This window comes from Sus scrofa, chromosome 15 (genome assembly GCF_054392235.1).
Source record: "Sus scrofa isolate SSC_HxYL_T2T_F1_AM1 chromosome 15, Sscrofa_HxYL_maternal_Yorkshire_Landrace_v2.0, whole genome shotgun sequence".
Classification (NCBI taxonomy): Eukaryota; Metazoa; Chordata; class Mammalia; order Artiodactyla; family Suidae; genus Sus; species Sus scrofa.
In genome coordinates, this window is record NC_139397.1 from 73394377 (window position 1) to 73414926 (window position 20550).

Below are 20550 nucleotides of genomic sequence, written 5' to 3' on the forward strand. Positions count from 1 at the left end.
ACTTAGAAAAGATCAGAAGCTTCTCCCTTCATGAGGTGCTCCCCTGCTTATTATAAGTGTCTAAACATGTTCCAAAGTTCCAAAATAGTTTATTCCAGTTGATCATTCCAGTTGATCTTTCCAGCTTAGTAATTCCTTCAGTAGAGCGACTGACCCCAGATCTTTGTAGTCTTATCATTTTTCAACTTGTCACTCCTACTGTTTTTAGGTGGCTACATATTTAGTATTGTTAATGTCTCCTTGATTAATTGATTTTCAATCATCATAGAATGTCCTTCTCTTTCCTCTGGTAAATAACATTATCTTGAAGATACGAATATATCTCTCTCTGTCAGATATGAATATAGCCACACCAGTTTTCTCATTATTAGTGTTTGTGTGAGATATTTTTTTAAGATTTTTATTTTTTCATTATAGTTGATTTACGGTGTATGTGAGATATGTCTTAATTTCAACCCATTTCTATTTAATGTATCTATAAATTGATTTTTTAAATATAATCTGAAAATCTCAGGATTCTATTAGAGTATTTAAAATCATTAACATATAATGCAAATACTTTTTTTTCAGTTTAAAACCTACTATTTAGCAATTTGTTTACTATTTTTCTCTTGTACTTTCGTTCCTCCTTTCCTGCCTCTTTTGGGTTTCACACTGTTTTAAATTAAATTTTTTCTATCTCCTTTTTTTTGTTTTGATTTTTGGTATAAATATTTTTTCAAATGGTTGCTCTAGAAAAAACATGCTTTCTCAGCTTATCATAGTTTATCTTGTATTACTCTCAGACCAGTTCGCTTGGTGAGATATAAATGCCAAATGTTTCCTCCTCAGCACCAAACAGACATCTGCAGAAATCTCTACTGAGCTTGTCCAGCCTTCCAGCTGTTGCTTTCGTTTTGGGCCTCTTGGAATCCTGCCCTGTTCAAGCCTAATTTAGGAATCAGCCTAGGATTTGAGCTGAGTATGTAAGGCAAACTCAAAGCTCTGTGGCTTCCTCCTTTCCGAGGATTTCCTCCTGAACTCTGACTTGGCTCCACTATTCCACTCCCTGTGGGCCACCTGAGAAATAGTCAGCTATGTGTGCATCTTAGCCGATGTGTTTCTCTTCTTTCAGAGGCTGAGTGCCCTCCAGTTCTTGCCTGTTTCTGGTCACTTTCCAGTGCACTTCAACAGTGTGTCATTATTGGTTGAAGGGTTAGTCTGATGTATTGCTCTTGCTACTACTGGAAGCCAGCTTCCTTTTATTACTTTATCTGGTTTATGGTTAGACAAGTTTTTGGTTTTTTGTTTGTTTGTTTGTTTTTCTTTTCAGGGGATGCACCCATGGCACATGGAAGTTTCCAGTTTAGAGGTCCAATTGGAGCTGCAGCTGCCAGCCACAGCCACAGCAATGCTGTGGGATCTGAGCCACATCTGAGACCTACACCACAGTTCATGGCAATGCTGGATGCTTAACCCACTGAGCGAGGCCAGGAATCAAACCCACATCCTCATGGATATTGTTTGTTACTGCTGAGCCATGATGGAAATTCCCTTTTATTTTTCGGTTAGCAGTTGTCCCATTTATTAATTTACTTATTTTTTGGCCACACTCATGGCATGTGGAAGTTCCCGGGCCAGGGATTGAACCCGAACCATAGCTGTGACCAAAGGGAATCTTCCCCTTAACCAAAGGGAACCTTCCCAAATATGTTACTTTGAGCGTCTGTTAAGGTGTATGTTTTGCACTTGTGCCTTCATGTGCTATAAATCAATAGTAAGTTTATTACAAGAAAAAAATGATTTCATGTTGGCACTCAGTTTAAAACCCCTGAGGGGCTTTCTGGTGGCCTCAGGATTGGAGTCAGATTGCCTCTCCAGCACCTCTCCTGGCTGTGGCTCTGGCCACAGAGGTTCCCTTATTGGTCCCTAAATGAGAAACACTGGCTCTTGCTCCTCCATCCCCACCTCATTCTACGTGGATAACTCTTACTTATTCCTCAGGTTTCAGAGGCTTTTCCTCCTTCTCACTGTCACCTTGGGTGCCCTCTATAGTATTCTCGCAGCCACAAGGTCCCCACCATCTGCCAACCTTGACCTCTGCAAGAGCTCCCGTGACACTAGCTTGCAGTGTTCAGTAAGCACCCAGATGGCGGGAACCCCATCTTCCACCTCGATCCAGCCCTCCGAGTAGGAGCTCAGAGAATCTGCAAAGGGAACAAATTCCATACCCTCCTTCCTGCAATGCTTCTAGGGTAGCATGCCTGCCAAATCCTGCCTGGGGCAGTTCCAAGGTTGGGGACCTAGAGGAAACCTGGCTGTGCAACTGGTCCCAGCTCTGTCACCACACAAGATGTTCAGGTAAAGCTCTCTCCCCTGTCCAGGCTGCTACTTCTGTCAGACGAAAGGGTGGACCTTCAAACCCTTCCTGAGCATAAAAGCTCGTCGACAGACCAGACAGTTTTGAAGAAGAAAAGGAAAAGTTTATTGTGTTGAGCAGACCTTATTTTTTTTTTACAGTACCAGGAAATTCATTCTCAGTTATTTCAGGTTCAGAGGGCTCTTCAGACATTTAGTGCCCCAGGCTTGTTCCCAAGCAAGGCACAGCACCTGGAGCCACATCGCATTTAATAGAACAGGATTACAGTAAAACAGAATAGTTATAAAGGTTTTGTTTTGTTGTTTTTAAGGTACATAGTTTCTTTAAAAATTCTAATATTTTTGTTTTTCCATGTTTTCCTTATTATTACACCAAAACAGCTGGTTGGAGAACATGGTACTTGATAATTGCTTCTCAAATTGTTGACTTGAGGTTAATGTATTTTGCTATTTTTTTAATTTTGAAGAGGAATTATGCCCATTTCTCTGGAAATCTAAATGTTGACAAGTAAGGCAATGCCTATAGTACAGATGGGATGATGGCTTGCGCTCACACCCTAACTTGTGTCCTACCTAAATCTGCCACACTTGGCCTCTGTGTTGCCAGGTAACTGGAAGAGACTCAGGAGATGGCCTCTTGTTTGCAAAAGTCATTACCGTGGAGTTTAAACTTCTGGACAGGAGCATGCAGCTGCTCTTAATTTTGTGGTTTGTTTTCGTAAATTGTCAGCATTCAATGACACCCTGAGGGGGGAGATCCCCACTCAGTGCACTGAGTCACTGCCACCTGAAGAGTCATTTCTCTATTAGATCAAGAGATCAAGACCAAATAATGAAAGAGAAACTGGTGCCCTCCAGATACTATGAAATATCAATAACGACCTGAGTTAATGAAATCCAATTTGCTTGAATTCAGTCAGATTATTACAAAAGTTCTGATAAAGATCTTTCCTCACTATATCAAGACAGGGAAAACATAAATTTAAATTAAAAAGGTTATCCCGCCAGACTAGACACATAGCTATATTTAAATTGATTAACTATTCATCACACAACACCCCCATAAGATCAAATACTTAAAAAATTATTAAAATAATTATTAATGGAACATATATTTAAATAACTTTGCACACAAGTGTTCTCCATTTGCTGTTACCAAGAGAAAGCTTCCATAGTGTAGCTTTACCAAAACACTTCCATTTCCATGAAATCTGATACCACAGTACTAACATCTTATTCAGAAAAAAAAATGTTACCTTGAAACACTTGAACTGAATTACTTCTTTTAATCATTTATGGTAATTTTAGGAAAAAAAATATGCTTTCAGGTATTCAAATGTACTCCTAGGGGACTGTGGGGGAAGAGGAATCATTTTATACCCACTGCTATGACAGTGGTGTCTGACCCGCTCCAAGTTACACTGTCAGTAAAGTGTAACTCCCAGTGAAAAGGGAAGTGGGGTCTTTCTCCCAGTCTCTTCTGGAAACCACTGCCATCCCTGGTGGTCAGCCCTTCCTTCAGGGACTCTGCAAGCACCTCAACACTGTTTATTCCTTCAGTCAGAACCTTAACAAGGTTCATGTCATGAGGACGGTAGAGTGTATGAAGCTCCATTCTTGGAAACTACTAATTTTTCTAAAACCTTTGCTCTCCCTAGAGCTGAATTCATACAATACATGGACACTTAGCAGACAGACAAACAGCTGTGTGCTTCCATTTGAAATGCCATTTTGACAAATTCAACACTATGGTATGGAAAACGAACATACCATCATTCTCTGTATTGAATATAGTTTTAAAACAAAACACAGGTATGTCCCCACAGCCCCCAAAGCAGGCTGTGTACACCCATGCCGACCCACTGTTCACAGAACATAAAAACCCACACCGCTGCATGTCATTCTGACATGTCACATTATTTCATATCTCTGTGGCACTGATCCAGAAGGAAAAATTTTCCATTACAGCATGATGGGAGGGAAAAAAAAATCCATTACATATAAATGATGGTTAAAAGCAACACACTGTAAACAGTTTCCAGAAGCTTGAAACTTCCAGTGAAATCAATTCATGTTTCTTGGGAGAAAAAACTCTCTCTTCAGTCACAATTTGCTTTCATACAGTAGAGACAACAAAGCTAAGACCACATTTCAGTGGCAGCATCATTTCCCAGGGTATTAAGGGTTCATTTTGAAAGTTGCTTATGCCACATGCACCAAGAACGACTGGCATGGGAAGGCCCTAGCCCATTCCAGAAGCCAGCTGGGTCTGTTATGTTTAGATTTGACTATCCATAAGACTTAAATTTAGGGTGGTAACAGATAAGGGGCCATGAGGACACACACAATATACAAAGAACAGATTTCATTCTGCTCCTTCCTCACACAGAATATTCTTGAGGGATTGGGCAGGAAGACCTGGAGAGAGGGAGCCTCTTCTATGTCCCAAAGCACATCCCAGTGACTTTAGTTCCTGCTCCATCTTCCAGAAAATAAACTGGGAAAATGCACAGCTCTGCCCACGGTTGTAGGCAGAAGTGGCGGCAGCAGAAGGCTCTCTGAAGGCTTAATTAAATCTAAGATGAAGCTGTACCAATGTTTTTCACTCTGAATGATTCTATCCCTCTAGTTGCTCTGGCCAGGTGAGCAGGGCCAGGGAGGGGGTGAGGGCTGGGGACGGGGCTCCTGCTACAGCCTTTGTCAATGGCAACAACTCGGGGGGACCTTTTTAGTCTTGGGTCAATTCAGCATTTGAGTCAAAACATTTTTGGCTCCCCTCTCCCTCATTTTGAATGGAATTACAAAAGAAACTCAGAAGCTCCTTCAGACTGAGACTCCTGAGTTAACTTTCCTGTGTAAGTGTGGAAACAATTAATTACTTGATATTCGTCCTAAAATCTTTGAAGGAAGCAGAATTCCTAGGTGTGCTTCACCGCTGTACCCTGCAGCCTGGGCAGACATAGGAGGGCAGGACCTGGAGACAAGCCACGCACGCCAGCAACAGCTGGAGGACTCCTAGCAGGTGCCTCCCTGTACTGCCTGCTCCGCAGGGAAGGCTGCTGCAGAAGGGCCGTTCAGGGCTGTTGAGGTGAGAGTATAAAAAGCTGGGACCAAAGGGCTAACCTGGCTTCAAGATGCAATGGGCAGAAAAAGTGGCAAGTTTTACAAGTCGAAGGCAGCCTGCCGCACTAAACTAAGAGGAATATAGAACAATGGACAGAAAAAATGAATTACACAATCCAAATCTCTCCTGATCTCAGATCTGGGAGTCTCTTGTAGAGAAAAGTCAAAGCCAACTTGCCCTGGGTCTGAAAAAAAAATCCTGTAAAAAGAGGAGATGAGGCAGCGACCTTCCTGAGGAACCCTGAGCCCTTTGAGATGGTCACTAGGGGGCGCTTACAATGGCTGTATCCAGTAAGGAGATAACAGGCATTTTTTAAGAAAGTGGGAAGAGAAAGCAAAGACTTTTACAAGTACAAAAATTGCTTACAAAACAATTACTTAAAAAGTTTGCTGGGACTGGGTGGAGAATAAGAATAATGTTTCCATTTCAAATTAGTCACAATTGTACCCGCGGGTTATAAAAGAGAAGGGCCAATCTCTGGTCTTCCTCGCGCCCCTACCCCCATTCCAGAGGCCTCCTGCTCCTGGTATTTTCCCTACCCTCACCCCACCCCACCCCACCCCACCCCCAAACTGATCTGCCCCGAGCCGACCCTGAAGACACACGAGTGTGGATTGGGTTTCAATTTGACAGTGAACCTGATGATGAGGAAGGGCGCAGGTGCACAGGGCACCAACCCCGAGGTGCGGGACCTTGGGCAAAGCTTCCGACTCCGGCGGCGGCGGTGGCGGCGCCTGCACCGCGGCGCAGGGTGCAGACTGAGCTGCGCTGCTGAGGACCGAGGCGAGGAAGACACGGCGGCTCTAGCTGGTTGTCTCCCGTGACACTGCAGCATGTGTGCTCCTGGGTGTGGGCACCGCAGGGCTGGTTTTCTTCCAGTTGCCTTTGCCGTTTACCCTTCTGGTCAGAAGACTGCTCTTTATAGAGTCCCCAAAGAGCACCCGCTTGTCTTCCTCTGAGGTACACAAATCCCACAGAGCCTTAACTCCGAGGATCCAGAGGCCGCCGGGCGCAGGAGGCAAAATCAGTGGTGCGGCTCAGCTGCCCGGCCAGTCCATCAGCAGTTGTATAGACAGATTGGAAAAAACTAGCATTTAATACAAAAAGTGTTTTTCAAATGGTGTCATTTCCTGTTCTCCTCTGGAGATCATAATTCTTCGCGTTTCTGAGGTCCTACAGAAAAGGAGAACAATTGAAAAGAAATGGATTATTGTCAAATTATAAAAGTACAAACTGAGCATTTTCTCATATTGAAAACCTATTATTTGTGCCTTCATCTCCATTCTACCTCTTTAAATTTTGGTTTAGTGTTTGTGTTATATATTGAAAGCAAAAACGAAATTTAAAAAAAATTATTTTTTAGAAAAATTTATTTTTAAAAACACTGAAATAGGAATTCCCATTGTGGCTCGGTAGGACCTGTGCTGTGGGGGGTGCAGGTTCAATCCCTGGCCTCACTCAGTGGGTTAAGGATCTGACATTGCCACAAACTGCAGCATAGGTTATAGATACAGCTCAGATCCAGTATTGCTGTGGCTGTTGTATAGGCCGGCAGCTGCAGCTCGCATTTAACCCCGGGCCAGGGAACTTCCATAAGCCACAAGTGCAACCATAAAACAAACAAACAAACTACCTGCATACCCCAACTCCATCTAAATTGTTTTCACAGATACAATATTTACTTCTAGCAAAATGCACATATTTTTAGTCAGGATTCTTCTTTTCTAATTAATAACATATAAACATTTTCCTATGTAGCAGTGTACCTTTTACTTCTTTTCTAATTAATTACTCATAAACATTTTCCTATGTAGCAGTAAATACCATTAACTATTCTTGGGTATTTAAATGGTTTTTAATGCTTTTGGTTTGTAAATAATAGTAAAATACATTTTCCCAGGTATATAACGTTTTTTGTGTGCTGAATTATTTTGTTTGTCTGTCTGGCCATGCCTGCAGCATGCATAAGTTCCTGGGTCAGGGATCACCCCTCACCACAGCAACAATGGATTCAAGCTGCAAATGACCTACACCGAAGCTTGTGAAAACATCAAGCAATATAACCTGAGCCACTGCAGTGACAGTGCCAGATTCTTAACCCGCTGCACCAGAAGAGAACTCCCTGAATTATTTTATTAAGCTAAGTTCTCAAGAGAGGAATTATAGAGAATATAAACATCTTACTGGCTTCTGATGACTGATTTTAGTGTTTTGTTTTGTTTTTGCTTTTTAGGGCTGCACATGCAGCATAGGGAAGTTCCCAGGCTAGGGGTTGAATCGGAGCTACAGCTGCCAGCCTGCGCCAGGACCACAGTAATACCAGATCTGAGCCGTTTCTGCAACCTGCACCACAGCTCATGGCAACACCAGATTCTTAACCCACTGAGGGAGGCCAGGGATCGAACTCACATCCTCATGGATACTAGTTGGGTTTGTTACCACTGAGCCACCACAGGAACTCCTGATTAAGTGCTTTTTAATGAGAACTGTTCTAATGCATGAAGCTTCAACAAGGTACGCTCAGAACAGTTTCATCGCCGTCTCCCCAAAAAATGGCATTAGCAATATGTACATTTTTCTATGTAGAAATATTAATGATATTCCTTTAATTTGATTAGTTTCCTCAAATTCATTTATGATTTGTTTTGTTCTTATTTAAACAGTATGTCTACATTTCTTGTTCATTTATCTATGAAAATCCTTGAGATTTTACACATGAATTTTAATTATTTAAACCTTGTAGCTGTGATTTTATTTTTAGTTTTTTTGGCCATGCTCGCCACAGCAGTGACAATGCCAAATCCTTAACCCACTGAGCTACAGGGAACTCCTAGCTGTGATTTTAATATCATGGTTTTCAGAATGTTTAGGTGAATCACTTGAGATCCATGTTCTATTCTGTAATTGCTTTTTTTTAGAATTAGTTTTGAGCTGAGTAAATTAAAATCCAGAGCTCAGCTTATTAATGTTTTACAAAAGGTCACTTTTCTATTTTAATGATTTTTTTTAGACTGGCTACCTTCTAGATTGTACACATAGTAGAGAAAATATTACATGAAGACTTAGTCCTTTCTATTCTTAGCCTAAATTAAACACTCCATCCTCACTCCAATATGCTTATTTGAAAGAATACTTTTTTCCAAATCAGTATGTATTTAGACTTGATCCTAAATGTGTTTATTCACAGATTTAATGAAAAACCAAGAAATTGTGAGATCCCCACAAATAATGCCAGGTTTTGCTTATATATCATAAAACTCATGAAACAATATAACAATAACTAAAGCATTCAAAAAAAGGAGAAAGGAAAAAGAAAGAAAAAACAAGGGCAGCAATTACTTTAATAAATACTATTTATAAGCCCAATTAACTAAGGAAAGTGAAAAGTATACACTAGCAGATGTCGGGATTAAATAACTGCCTTTTCTATTTCTTTTTTCTTTTTTTTTTTTTGTCTTTTTAGGGCCACACCCGTGGCACGTGGAGTTCCCAGGCTAAGAGTCAAATAGGAGCTGCAGCTGCTGGCCTGCGTCACAGCAATAGCAACACAGGGTCTGAGCCACATCTGTGACTTACACCATATCTCAGGGTAACACAAGATCCTTAACCTACTGAGTGAGGCCAGGGACTGAACCTGCATCCTCATGAATACTGGTTGGGTTCATTACTGCTGAGAGAACTCCCACTTTTTCTATTTCTTTTATTCATTATTCTGTTTTGCAATAAACAGAAATCAGAAAGGCCAAGAAGTACTTGCCTAAAGCCACAAGTCTATACATACCTTCTCGGCTTGGCTCTTCTGCTGTCATATCTTTATACAGTGTTCCCATTTCTTTCTCCTCCTGAAAGCGAGTCTGTAGCTGTTTGATCTCCTGATCATAGTCCTGCCACTCAGGGACAATTCGAACAGCTGCCTCCAGCTTGGGCTCTTTGGTCATTGGATTATTACACTGTGAAAGCCAAAATAATATACTTCAGCTGAGTTGAAGAAAGTGTATTTCATATATATAGAATTTAAAGGCGTTTCTGTTCTTGGGTTACAAGTCCTAACTAACTGGACCAAAAGAACAATACTGAGGAACCAAATGACATTATCAGAAGGAATCTGGTACTGGGCTACACAAAGCTTCTGCAGAGAAGATGTGAAGGCAGAAAAAGAGTCCATTTGGAGTCCTACTGGAGGCAGGAAAAGAAAGTCCATTTGGAAAAATTACAAGGCACAGAGTGATCTGGAAGACATGTGGTAACTTCACTGATTTTAAGTACTGATAACAGCTCTATCAGACACTAGAGGATTTGGCTTTCTGCTGGGGTTACTGTAAGAAGTTCTGCAGTTCCTGAATTACAGAAATATCTAGTCATACATCAGACTGGACTAAGATACAGAAAAGAGCCACGGACAACTTACCAAATCAATTGTTTTTGCCCTTTTCTTAGAGGCGTCATCACACCACGTTTCACACCAAAGCCATTCTTGAGGGAGTGATTTAATTGGCACCTGATGGATCATGTTATTGGGCAAATCCTGTTTGGTAAAGGGAATAAAACACAACAATCTAAATTGCTAAGGGCAGTTTAAATAAATGCACAGTAAATTACAAATAATATGCCAATCAGATTTTAAAAAAAAATTTTTTTTAGGGCTGCACACATGGCATCTGGAAGTTCCTAGGCTAGGGGTCAAATCAGAGCTGCAGATGCCAGCCTAGGCCACAGCAACATGGAATCCAAGCTGTGTCTGCTACCTACACTGTAGCTCACAGCAGCACTGGATCCTGAACCCACTAAGCAGGGCCAGGGATCAAATCCAAGTCCTCATGGATACTAGTTGGATTCATTACTACTGAGCTGCAATGGGAACTCCCCAGTAACAGATTTTCAGAATGGAAAAGGGCCTAATCATGGGAGTTCCTGTCATGGCGCAGTGGAAATGAATCTGACTAGTATCCTCCATGAGAATGCAGGTTCGATTGCTGGCCTCACTCAGTGGGTTAAGGATCCAGAATTGCAATGAGCTGTGGTGTAGGCCGCAGATGTGGCTCAGATCTTGCGTTTGCTGTAGCTGTGGTATAGGCTGGTGGCTACAGCTCCAATTCAACCCCTAGACTAGGAATCTCCATATGCCACCAGCGAGGCCCTAAAAAGACCACACACACACACACACAAAAAGGAAAGGGGCCTAATCGAAACACTTAGAGAAGCTATAATATTTATTTATGGTGTTTTTAAAAACCACAAAGTTTACAGGATCCATAAAATATTTTCCCATAATAAGCACCTGAAAAACTTCAGTTTAAAATTTAAAATAGCCTGCACCTAGACTTCCCTCTGCAAGGACCATTCTAAGAAAAACACCACCACCGTCTAAAAGCCAATTAAGCATGGAGCATGCTTCTTATACTTCAAAGTTTTGCTTGAAGGAAGCTCTGAATCCACCTTGTCTACTAAGGCTTGATCCCAAGTGTTTCCTAGCCAACTATACTCTACGCTTTAAAGCTTTCCTCTTAGGAAAACTTTTCAAATTGACGACAATAAAAAGCTCCATCGTCTTAGACACAAACAACAAATATCACCTGGTAATTCCACTTCTGGGTATATATACTAAAGAACTGAAAGAAGGGAGGCAGACACTTGCACACCAATGTTCACAGAGGCATTCACAACAGTCAAGAGATGGAAGTAAGCCAAATACCCATCAACAGGTGAATGGATAAACAAAACGTGGTATATACATACAATGGGATATTATTTAATCTTAATAGGAAGAAAATTCTGATACATGCTACAACATGGATGAACTTTGCAAAAACTATGCTAAGTGAAATAAGCCAAACACAAAAGGAAAGATATTGTATGATTCCAAAAGAACCTAGAACAGGTAAATTTATACTGACAGAAAATAGAATAGAGGTTACCAGAAGCTGGGAGGCAGGAGAAAACATGGAGTTAAAGACACTTTCAGATAGCAAAAACTGAAAAAAACTGTTACCACTGAGCTCAATACTAAGGCAAAATAAAGAATATTCTTCAGGCAGAAGGAAAATGATCCAACGTAGGAGCCCAGAAATGCAGGGGAGAATGGAGAGTAACCAAAAGGGTGACTAAATAGATACTAACTATGTTAAACAAGAATAACTTCTGGGGTTTAAAATATAGAGAGATCTGAACTATATGGCAACAGAGCATTTAGGCTGGGATAAGCATAAATGGAGTTAGTGAGTTCTAGGACAGTGCTACTCAAAATGTAAAACTTGTGGCATTCTCATTGTGGCTCAGCAGAAATGAATCTGATTAGTATCCATGAAGACACAGGTTTGATCACTGGCCTTGCTCAGTGGGTTAAGGATCTGGCGTTGCTGTGAGCTGTGGTGTAGGTCACAGACATAGCTCAGATACCATGTTGCTGTGGCTAAGGTGTGGCCCTAGCCTGGGAAACTCCATAGGCCGAGTGTGTGGCCCTTAAAAAAAAAGCCCAAAATAAAAGTACTATGTGGACTTGCAGCACAGAGTTTGCTAGGAATGCAGATTCTTAGGCCCACCATATACCTATTCGATTAGCCTGTGGGATGGGGCCCAGAAATTAATAAGTTCTTCAGGTGATTCTTTTATATATGCTAAAATATGAGAAGCACATTATGATGTTTTTATACTATATGGTAGATTGGTAAAATACACTAATTAATAACATTAGCCTTGGGGAGATGGGATTAAAATGGCTGAGTAGAAGGACTAGAGCTCACCTTCTCTCATAAAAGCAACAAAATTACAACCAACTGCTGAACAACCTCCAACCAAATAGACTGCAAACTATTAAAAAATATATCCTACTCCAGAAGACAAAGACGAAGCCACGTCAAGAAGGTAGGAGGGGCAATTACACAATATAAGCAACCGCATACCTGACGGGTAGGCAGCCCACAGACTGGAAAGTAACTGTAACACAGAGACTCACCTAAGGAAGTGAGAGTTCTGAGCCTCAGGTCAGGTCCCCATGCCTGGGTATCTGGCATTAGGAGAAGGAGCCCCTGGAGCATACGGCATTGAAGGCCAGTGGGGCTTGTGATCAGGAACTCCATGGGACTAAGGGAAATGGAGACCCCATTCTTGAAAGGCACACACAGACTTTTATGCACACTGGGTCCTGGGACAAAACAGAGACTCCATAGGAATTTAGGTCAGATCTGACAGCAGTTCTTGGAGGATCTCCTGGGAAAACAGGTGACAATGTCTTGCTGTGGGGGAAGGACACTGGAGAAAAAGGTCTTGGGAATAATCATCAGTGTGTGTGCCTGTAGAGGTAGCCATTTTGGAAAAATCTGGAACCACCCATCAAGGGCTGAGAAGCCTCAGGCCAAACAATAATCTGGGTGGGATCACAGCCACACCCACCAGCAAAGAGGCTGCCTAAAGATCCCCCAGGTACACAGCCACCTCTAATCTCACCCAGAGACAAAGCCCCACCCACCAGAGGGATAAAAATCAGCTCCATCTACCTGTGGGTAGGCACCAGTCCCTCCCAACAGGAGGCCTACAGCAAGCCCCTGAACCAAGTTCAGCCACAAGGAGGGCAGACATCAGAAGGAAGAGAGGCTATGACTAATGCCTGCAAAAAGGAGACCACATGAAAAATCTATGCAAAGTGAAAAGGCAGAGAATTATGACTCAGATAAGGAAAGAAGAAAAAACACCAGAAAAAGAGCTAAGTGATCTGGAGACTATCAACCTCCATGAAAAATGATAGTGAAGATGATGCAAGATCTTGGAAACAAACTGGAGGCAAAGATTGATAAATTACAAGAAACACCCAGCAAAGAAATAAGAAGATTTAAGGAATAAGCAAGCAGAAATACAAAATAAAACTGAAATTAGAAACAATAAACAGTAGAACACAGGAGGCAGAAGAACAAATAAGAGAGATGGAGGACAGAGTAGTGGAAATCAGTGATGTGGAACAGAAAAGGGAAAAACTGAAAAGAAATGAAAACAGTCTACGAGAATTCTGGAACAACTATAAAAGCACCAACATCTATCTATATTATAGGGCTGCCAGAAGAAGAAAGGGCCAGAAAAAATATTTGAAGAGATAATGGCCCAAAACATCCCTAACATGGGAAAGGAATCACTCATTCAAATCCAGGAAGCACGATGACTACCATATAAAATAAACCCAAGGAGGAACACCCTGAGACACATATAATCAAACTGACCAAAATCAAAAACAAAGAAAAAATATTGAAAGCAGCTAGAGAAAAGAAAAAAATTACAAGGGAACCCCAATAAGGTTATAGGCAGATTTTTCAGCAAGAAACTGCATGCTAGAAGGGAGTGGTGAAAGTGATGAAAGGAAAAAACCTCCAACCAAGATTACTCTACCTATCAAGGCTCTCACTCAGATTTGAAGGAGAAATCAAAAGCTTTACAGACAAGCAAAAGCCAAGAGAATTTAGCACCACTAAACCAGCTCTACGACAAATACTAAAGGAACTTCTCTAGGTGGAAAAGAAGAGGCCACAACTAGAAACAAAAATATTACAAATAACAAGGCTCACAGGTAAAGGCATACATACAGTAAAGGTAGGAAATCATCCACACCCAAATATGCTAACAAAATCAGAAATCATGAGAAGAGCAGGGTACAAATGCAGGACAATGGAGATGCATTTATAATTAAGAGACCAACAACTTAAAACAATCTTGTGTGTGTGTGTATACACATGCTACTATAACAAAACTTCGGGGTAACTGCAAACCAAAAATCTACAATAGATACAAACAGTAATAAGAAAAAGCAATCCAAACACAACATTAAAGATAGTTATCAAACCACAAGAAAAGAGAACAAGAGAAGAAGGGAAGGAAAAAAACCAACAAAAACAAATCCAAAACAGTTAATAAAATGGCAATAAGAACATACATAGCAATAATCACCTTAAATGTAAATGGACTAAATACCCCAACAAAAAACATAAATTGGCTGAATGGATACAAAAACAAGACCCATATATATGCTGTCTTCAAGAGCCTCCTCCACTTCTAGGGACACATACAAATTCAAAATGAAAGGATGCAAGAAAATATTCCATGAAAACCGAAATCAAAAGAAAGCTGGAGTAACAATATTCATATCAGACAAAATGGACCTTAAAATAAAGAATTTTTAAGAGACAAAGAAGGACATTACATAATGATCAAAGGATCAATCCAAGAAGATATAACAATTGCAAATATATATTCACCCAACATAGGATCACCTCAAAATATAAGGCAATTGTTAATGACCTTAAAAGGAGAAACTGACAATAACACAATAATATTGGGGGACTTTAACACCTCACTTTCAGCAATGGACAGATCATCTAGACAGAAAATCAACAAGGAGGCACAGGTCTTAAATGATGCATTTGACCAGATGAACTTAATAGATATTTATGGGACATTCCATTCAGAAGTAGCAGAATGCACATTCTTTTCAAGTGCACACGGAACATTCTCTAGGATAGATCACTTTCTGGGCCATGAATCATGCCTTGGTAAATTTAAGAAAACTGAAATCATATCAAGCATCTTTTCCAACCACAACACTATATGACTAGAAATCAATAACAGAATAAAAACTGCAAAAAACACAAACATGTGGAAACTAAACAACCAATGGATCATTGAAGAAGTCAAAGAGGAAATTACAAAATACCTAGAAGCAAATGACAACAAAGACACAAAAATCCAAAACCTATGAGATACAGCAAAAGCAGTTCTGAGAGGAAAGTTTATAGCAATACAAGCTACCTCAGGAAACGAGAAAAAGCTCAAATAAACAACCTAACTTTACACCTAAAGCAACTACAGAGAGAAGAACAGAAAAAAACTAAAGTTAGCAGAAGGATAGGAATCATAAAGATCAGAGAAGAAAAGAATGAAATAGAAACAAAGAAAACCACAGAAATGATTAATGAAACTAAAAAGCTGGTTTTCTGAAAAGATCAACAAAATTGATAAACCCTTAGCCAGACTTATCAAGAAAAAGAGAAGCCTCAAATCAATAAAATTAGAAATGAAAAAGGAGAAGTTATAACAGACACCACAGAAATACAAAGGATCATAAGAGACTACTACAAGCAACTATATGCCAATAAAACAGAAAACCTAGAAGAAATGGACAAATTCTTAGAAAAGTGAAATCTTCTAAGACTAAATCAAGAAGAAACAGAAAAGATGAACAGATCAATCACGAGTACTGAACTTGAAACTGTGATTAAAAAACTTGCAACAACAAAAGTCCAGGAACAGACGGCTTCACAGGCAAATTCTATCAAACATTTAGAGAAGAGCTAACAACTATCCTTCTGAAACTATTCAAAAAAATTGCAGAGGAAGGAACACTCCCAAACTCATTCTATGAATCCACCATCACCCTGATACCAAAATCAGACAAAGATACCACAAAAAAAGAAAGTTACAGGGCAATTTCACTGATGAACATAGATGCAAAAATCCTCAACAAAATACTAGCAACCTGAATCCAACAATACATTAAAAGGATTGTACACAATGATCAAGTGCGATTTATCCAAGGGATGCAAGGATTCTTCAATATCCACAAATCAATCAGTGTGATACATGACATTAACAAACTGAAGAATAGAAACCATATGGTCCTCTCAGTAGATGCAGAAAAAGCCTTTGACAAAATCTAACACCAATTTCCGCTAAAAATCCTCCAGAATGTGGGCATAGAAGGAACCTACTTCAACGTAGTAAAGGCCATATATGACAAACCAAGAGCTAACATCATTCTCAATGGTGAAAAGGTAAAAGAACTCCTGCTGAGATCAGGAATAAGATGTCTGCTCTCGCCACTACTATTCAACATAGTTTTGGAAGTACTAGCCATGGCAATTAGAGAAGAAAAAGAAATTAAAGGGAAACAAATTGGGAAGGAAAAAGTCAAACTATTACTGTTTGCAAACTATTACTGTTTGCAGATGACATGATACTAAGAAGATAGTAAAGACTGTATCAGAAAACTGTTAGAACTCCTGATTTTGGTAAAGTTTCAGGATACAAAATTAATACACAGAAATCGACTGTATTTCTATATGCTATATAACAATGAAAGATCAGAAAGAAAAATTAGGGAACCCAGAAGAAATGGACAAATTCTTAGAAAAGTGCATTCTTCCAAGATTGCAATTCTTAGAAAAGTATAATCCCTTTTAACATAGCATCAAAAAGAGTAAAATACCTATGACAAACCTACCTAAAGAGACAAGAGACACCTGTACTCTGAAAATTGTAAGATGCTGATGAAAGAAATCAAAGATGACACAAACAGATGGAAAGACATACCATGCTTTTGGACTATAAGAATCAATATTGTCAAAATGACTATACTACCCAAGGCAATCTACAGATTCAATGCAATCCCTAACAAATTAACAAAATCTTTTTTTTTTTTAAACAAAATTAGAACAAAATATTGAAAGTTTGTTTGGAAACACAGAAGACCCAGAATAGCCAAACCCATTCCCAAGAAAGAAAAATGGAACTGGAGGAATCAGGCTCCCTGACTTCAGACTATACAACAAAGCCACAGTCATCAAAACTAGACGGTATGGTCGCAAAAACAGAAATATAAATCAGTGGAACAGGATGGAAAGCCCAGAATTAAAACCCACACATCTATGCTCACCTAACCTATAACAAAGGAGGCAGGAATATACAATGAAGAAAAGACAGTCCCTTCAATAAGTGGTGCTGGGAAAACTGGACAGCTACATGGAAAAGAATGAAATTAAAACACTTCCTAACACCATACACAAAAATAAGCTCAAATGGATCAAAGACCTAAATATAAGAGTGGATACTATAAAATTCTTAGAGGAAAACAAGGCCGAACACTCTCTGACATAAACCACAGCAATATCTCTTCTCAGATCCACTTCCTAGAGTAATGACAATAAAAACAAAAATAAACAAATGAGACTAATTAAACACTTTTGCCCAGCAAAGTAAACCCTAAACAAAAAGACAACCAAAGAATGGGAGAAAATATTTGCAAATGAAGTGACTGACAAGATATTAATTTCCAAAATTTATAAACGCCTCCTGCAATTCAATACAAACAAAACAAAACAAACCCAATAACCCCATCAAAAAATGGGCAGAATATCTAAACAGACAATTTTCTAAAGAAAACATACGGATAGCCAAAACCATATGAAAACATGTTCAAGATCACTAATTAGAGAAATGCAAATCAAAGCCTCTATGAGGTACCACCTTACACCAGCCAGAATGGTCATCATCAAAAAGTCTACAAACAATAAATGCTGGAAAGGGTGTGGAGAAAAGGGAACCCTCTTACACTGTTGGCGGGAATGTAAATTGATGCAACCACTATGGAAAACAGTATGGAGAGTCCTCAAAAAACTGAAAATAGAATTACCATTTGATCCTGCAATCCCACTCCTGAGCATCTAACCAGAGAAAACCATGATGGAAAAAGATACATGTACTTCAGTGTTCATTGCAGCACTATATACAATAGCCAAGACATGGAAGCAACCTAAATGTCCACCAACAGAGGAATGGATAAAGAAGATGTGGTACATATACACAATGGAATATTGCTCAGCCATAAAAAGGAAAGAAATAATGGCATTTGCAGCAGCATGGATGGACCTAGAAATTACCATGTTAAGTGAAGTTAGAGAGTGAGACACCAACATCAAATGCTATCACTTACATGTGGAATCTAAAAAAAGGATACAATGAACTTCTTTGCAGAACAGACCCTGACTCATAGACTTTGAAAAAAACTTACAGTTTCCAAAGGAGACAGGTTGGGGGGTGGGGGTGTGCACAGGGGGGTTGGGATGGAAATGCTATAAAATTGGGTTGTGATGATTGTTGTACAACTATAAATGTAATAAAATTCAGTAAGTCAAAAAAATAATATTAGCCTTTGCGAAGACAGAAATGCATACTGATTATCTATAGGATAATATTTTCAAATTATTTTTAAAAAGTGTATAGTGTAAGCTAATAGAGGGAAAATAAAATTATAAAAAATCCTCAATCAATCTGAAAGAAACTGACTAAGGAGAAAAAAGAAACAGAACACATGGGACAAGCAGGAGGACTATGGAAAAGCCGAACTTACTGGTGATTACATTAACTTTAAAACAGACTAATGTTCAAAGTGATTGTCCCACCAAATGAGAAAACAAACAGATAAAAGCTCTTTATAAGAAACATAAGGATAAAGACGACTGAAAAGAGAAGGGTAAAAAAAAAAAAAAAAAAAAAAAAAAAAAAAAAAAAAAAAAAAAAAATTCCATATAACACCAACTAAAAGGCAATCTGGTGTAGCTGCACTAATATTATTAGATGAAGCATACTTTAAAGCTTTCCTTCCCCAAAGGTGTTAACAGAGATAATAAAGGTTAATCCATCAGAAATGTATATGACTTCTAAGTTTTGAGGTAGTGAATGACATAGTCTCTAACGACATCAAGCAAAATTTAACAAAACTAAAGACAAGAAAGACTTCACAATATGGAAAAAGATTTTTAACACAATTCTCTCGGTAACTAACAGAAAAATATATGGACAAATCACACAAAACAACATATCACTAAACCTGACCTAATGCACATATATGGAAAAACATTACACCTAACAGCTGCAGAATATAAAATGAGATGAAATGTTTACCAAAACTGATTATATCTGGGTCAAAAAGAAAAGCTCAACAAACTTCAAATATCTGAAATCATACAGAGTATTTTCTCACACTAGAGCAACTGGGCCAGGACAACAACTACAAAAACCCTGCGAAAATCTCCAGGTATTTGGAATGATTAACTCATGAGTCAAAGAAGTCACATGAGGATTAGAAACATATTTAAGCAAATGAGGAAAATGCTACATATTCAATATGTGGAATATGGTCAAAGTCGTGCTGAGACAGAATTTAATGATTGATTTCAAATGCACACATTAAAAAAGACTAAAAATCATGACCTGAACATCCGTCTCAAGAAATCAGAAAAAAATCAACAAAAGAAAGTAAAAGCTAAAAAACAATGAAAAACAGAAAAGAAACACACAGACAATATTAAAAGCATTATAAGCTGTTTTTTTGGAAAGACTCATAAAGGTGATTTATTCCTGGTGAACTAATCGGGGGGAAAAAAAGAGAAAGCCCAAATAAACAATGCCTGGAATTTTTGCAAAAGAGAGAGAGCTCTACTCTACTAATTTGAAGTTAACTGGTGCCTGATACACATTTTGCAAAATTGATTAAATAGTGCCCTTAAAACCTAAGCATGTCGCCATATATAAATTATATCCCAATAAAGAAAGATAATGAGAGGACAGTATAAATGACATAATGATATGCTAGAAAATTTAGGTATAATAAATTGATTTATACAATAGAAAGCGCCAACGACCCACAACTATTAAAGAAGTTGGAGTCAGAATTCAAACACAAAGAAATCTCTATGTGGCTTCACTAGTGAATTCTACCAAACATTTAAGAAAAAAAATAAGGCCAATCTTACACAAACCAGTTACAGGAAAGAACAAATTTTATTTTCTTTTTATTAAGTCAACTCATTTTATTAAGCCAACATAGTCTTGATACCAAAGCCTGACAGAGATATTACAAGCCAATGCCACACAAACACACAAATGCAAAATTCTTAAACAAACACCAGCACAAAGGACCCAGGAATATATTTTAAAAAGATAACAAATCATGACCAAGGTGGAATAAATTATAATTAGATATATAATTAACTATTTTTACAGAATAAAAATAGTATCATCTCAGCAAATGTCAAAAACACACAAAATTTAACATAAGATTTTTTTTAAAGTAGCACTCTAGGAATAAGAGAAACTTCTTTAATCTGAGTAAGAGGTATCTATGAAACATCCATAGAAAACATCATCATACTTAGTGGTGAAATGCTGAACATTTTTCCTTTAAATCAAAAATGTCCAATATCAATATTTCTCCTCAACAATATGGAAGTCCTAGCAAATAAAGAAAATAAGAA

The 20550-nt window shown here is 38.8% G+C and overlaps 1 protein-coding gene across 4 annotated transcripts in view; it reads right to left on the reverse strand.

Annotated features, from left to right (window-relative positions):
• Window positions 1–2440: 2440 nt before the first annotated feature.
• The window catches only part of UGGT1 (UDP-glucose glycoprotein glucosyltransferase 1), a 123221-nt gene continuing 105111 nt past the window's right edge, over window positions 2441–20550 (reverse strand). For all 4 annotated transcript variants that reach the window (XM_021075942.2, XM_021075941.2, XM_084998507.1 and 1 more), the window contains 3 exons: window positions 9891–10007; window positions 9264–9432; window positions 2441–6655 (listed from right to left, as the gene is read on the reverse strand). In XM_021075942.2, coding sequence (XP_020931601.1) covers window positions 6630–6655; window positions 9264–9432; window positions 9891–10007 — 312 coding nt within the window. In that variant the 3' untranslated portion in view covers window positions 2441–6629. The remainder of the gene's footprint in view (window positions 6656–9263; window positions 9433–9890; window positions 10008–20550) is intronic.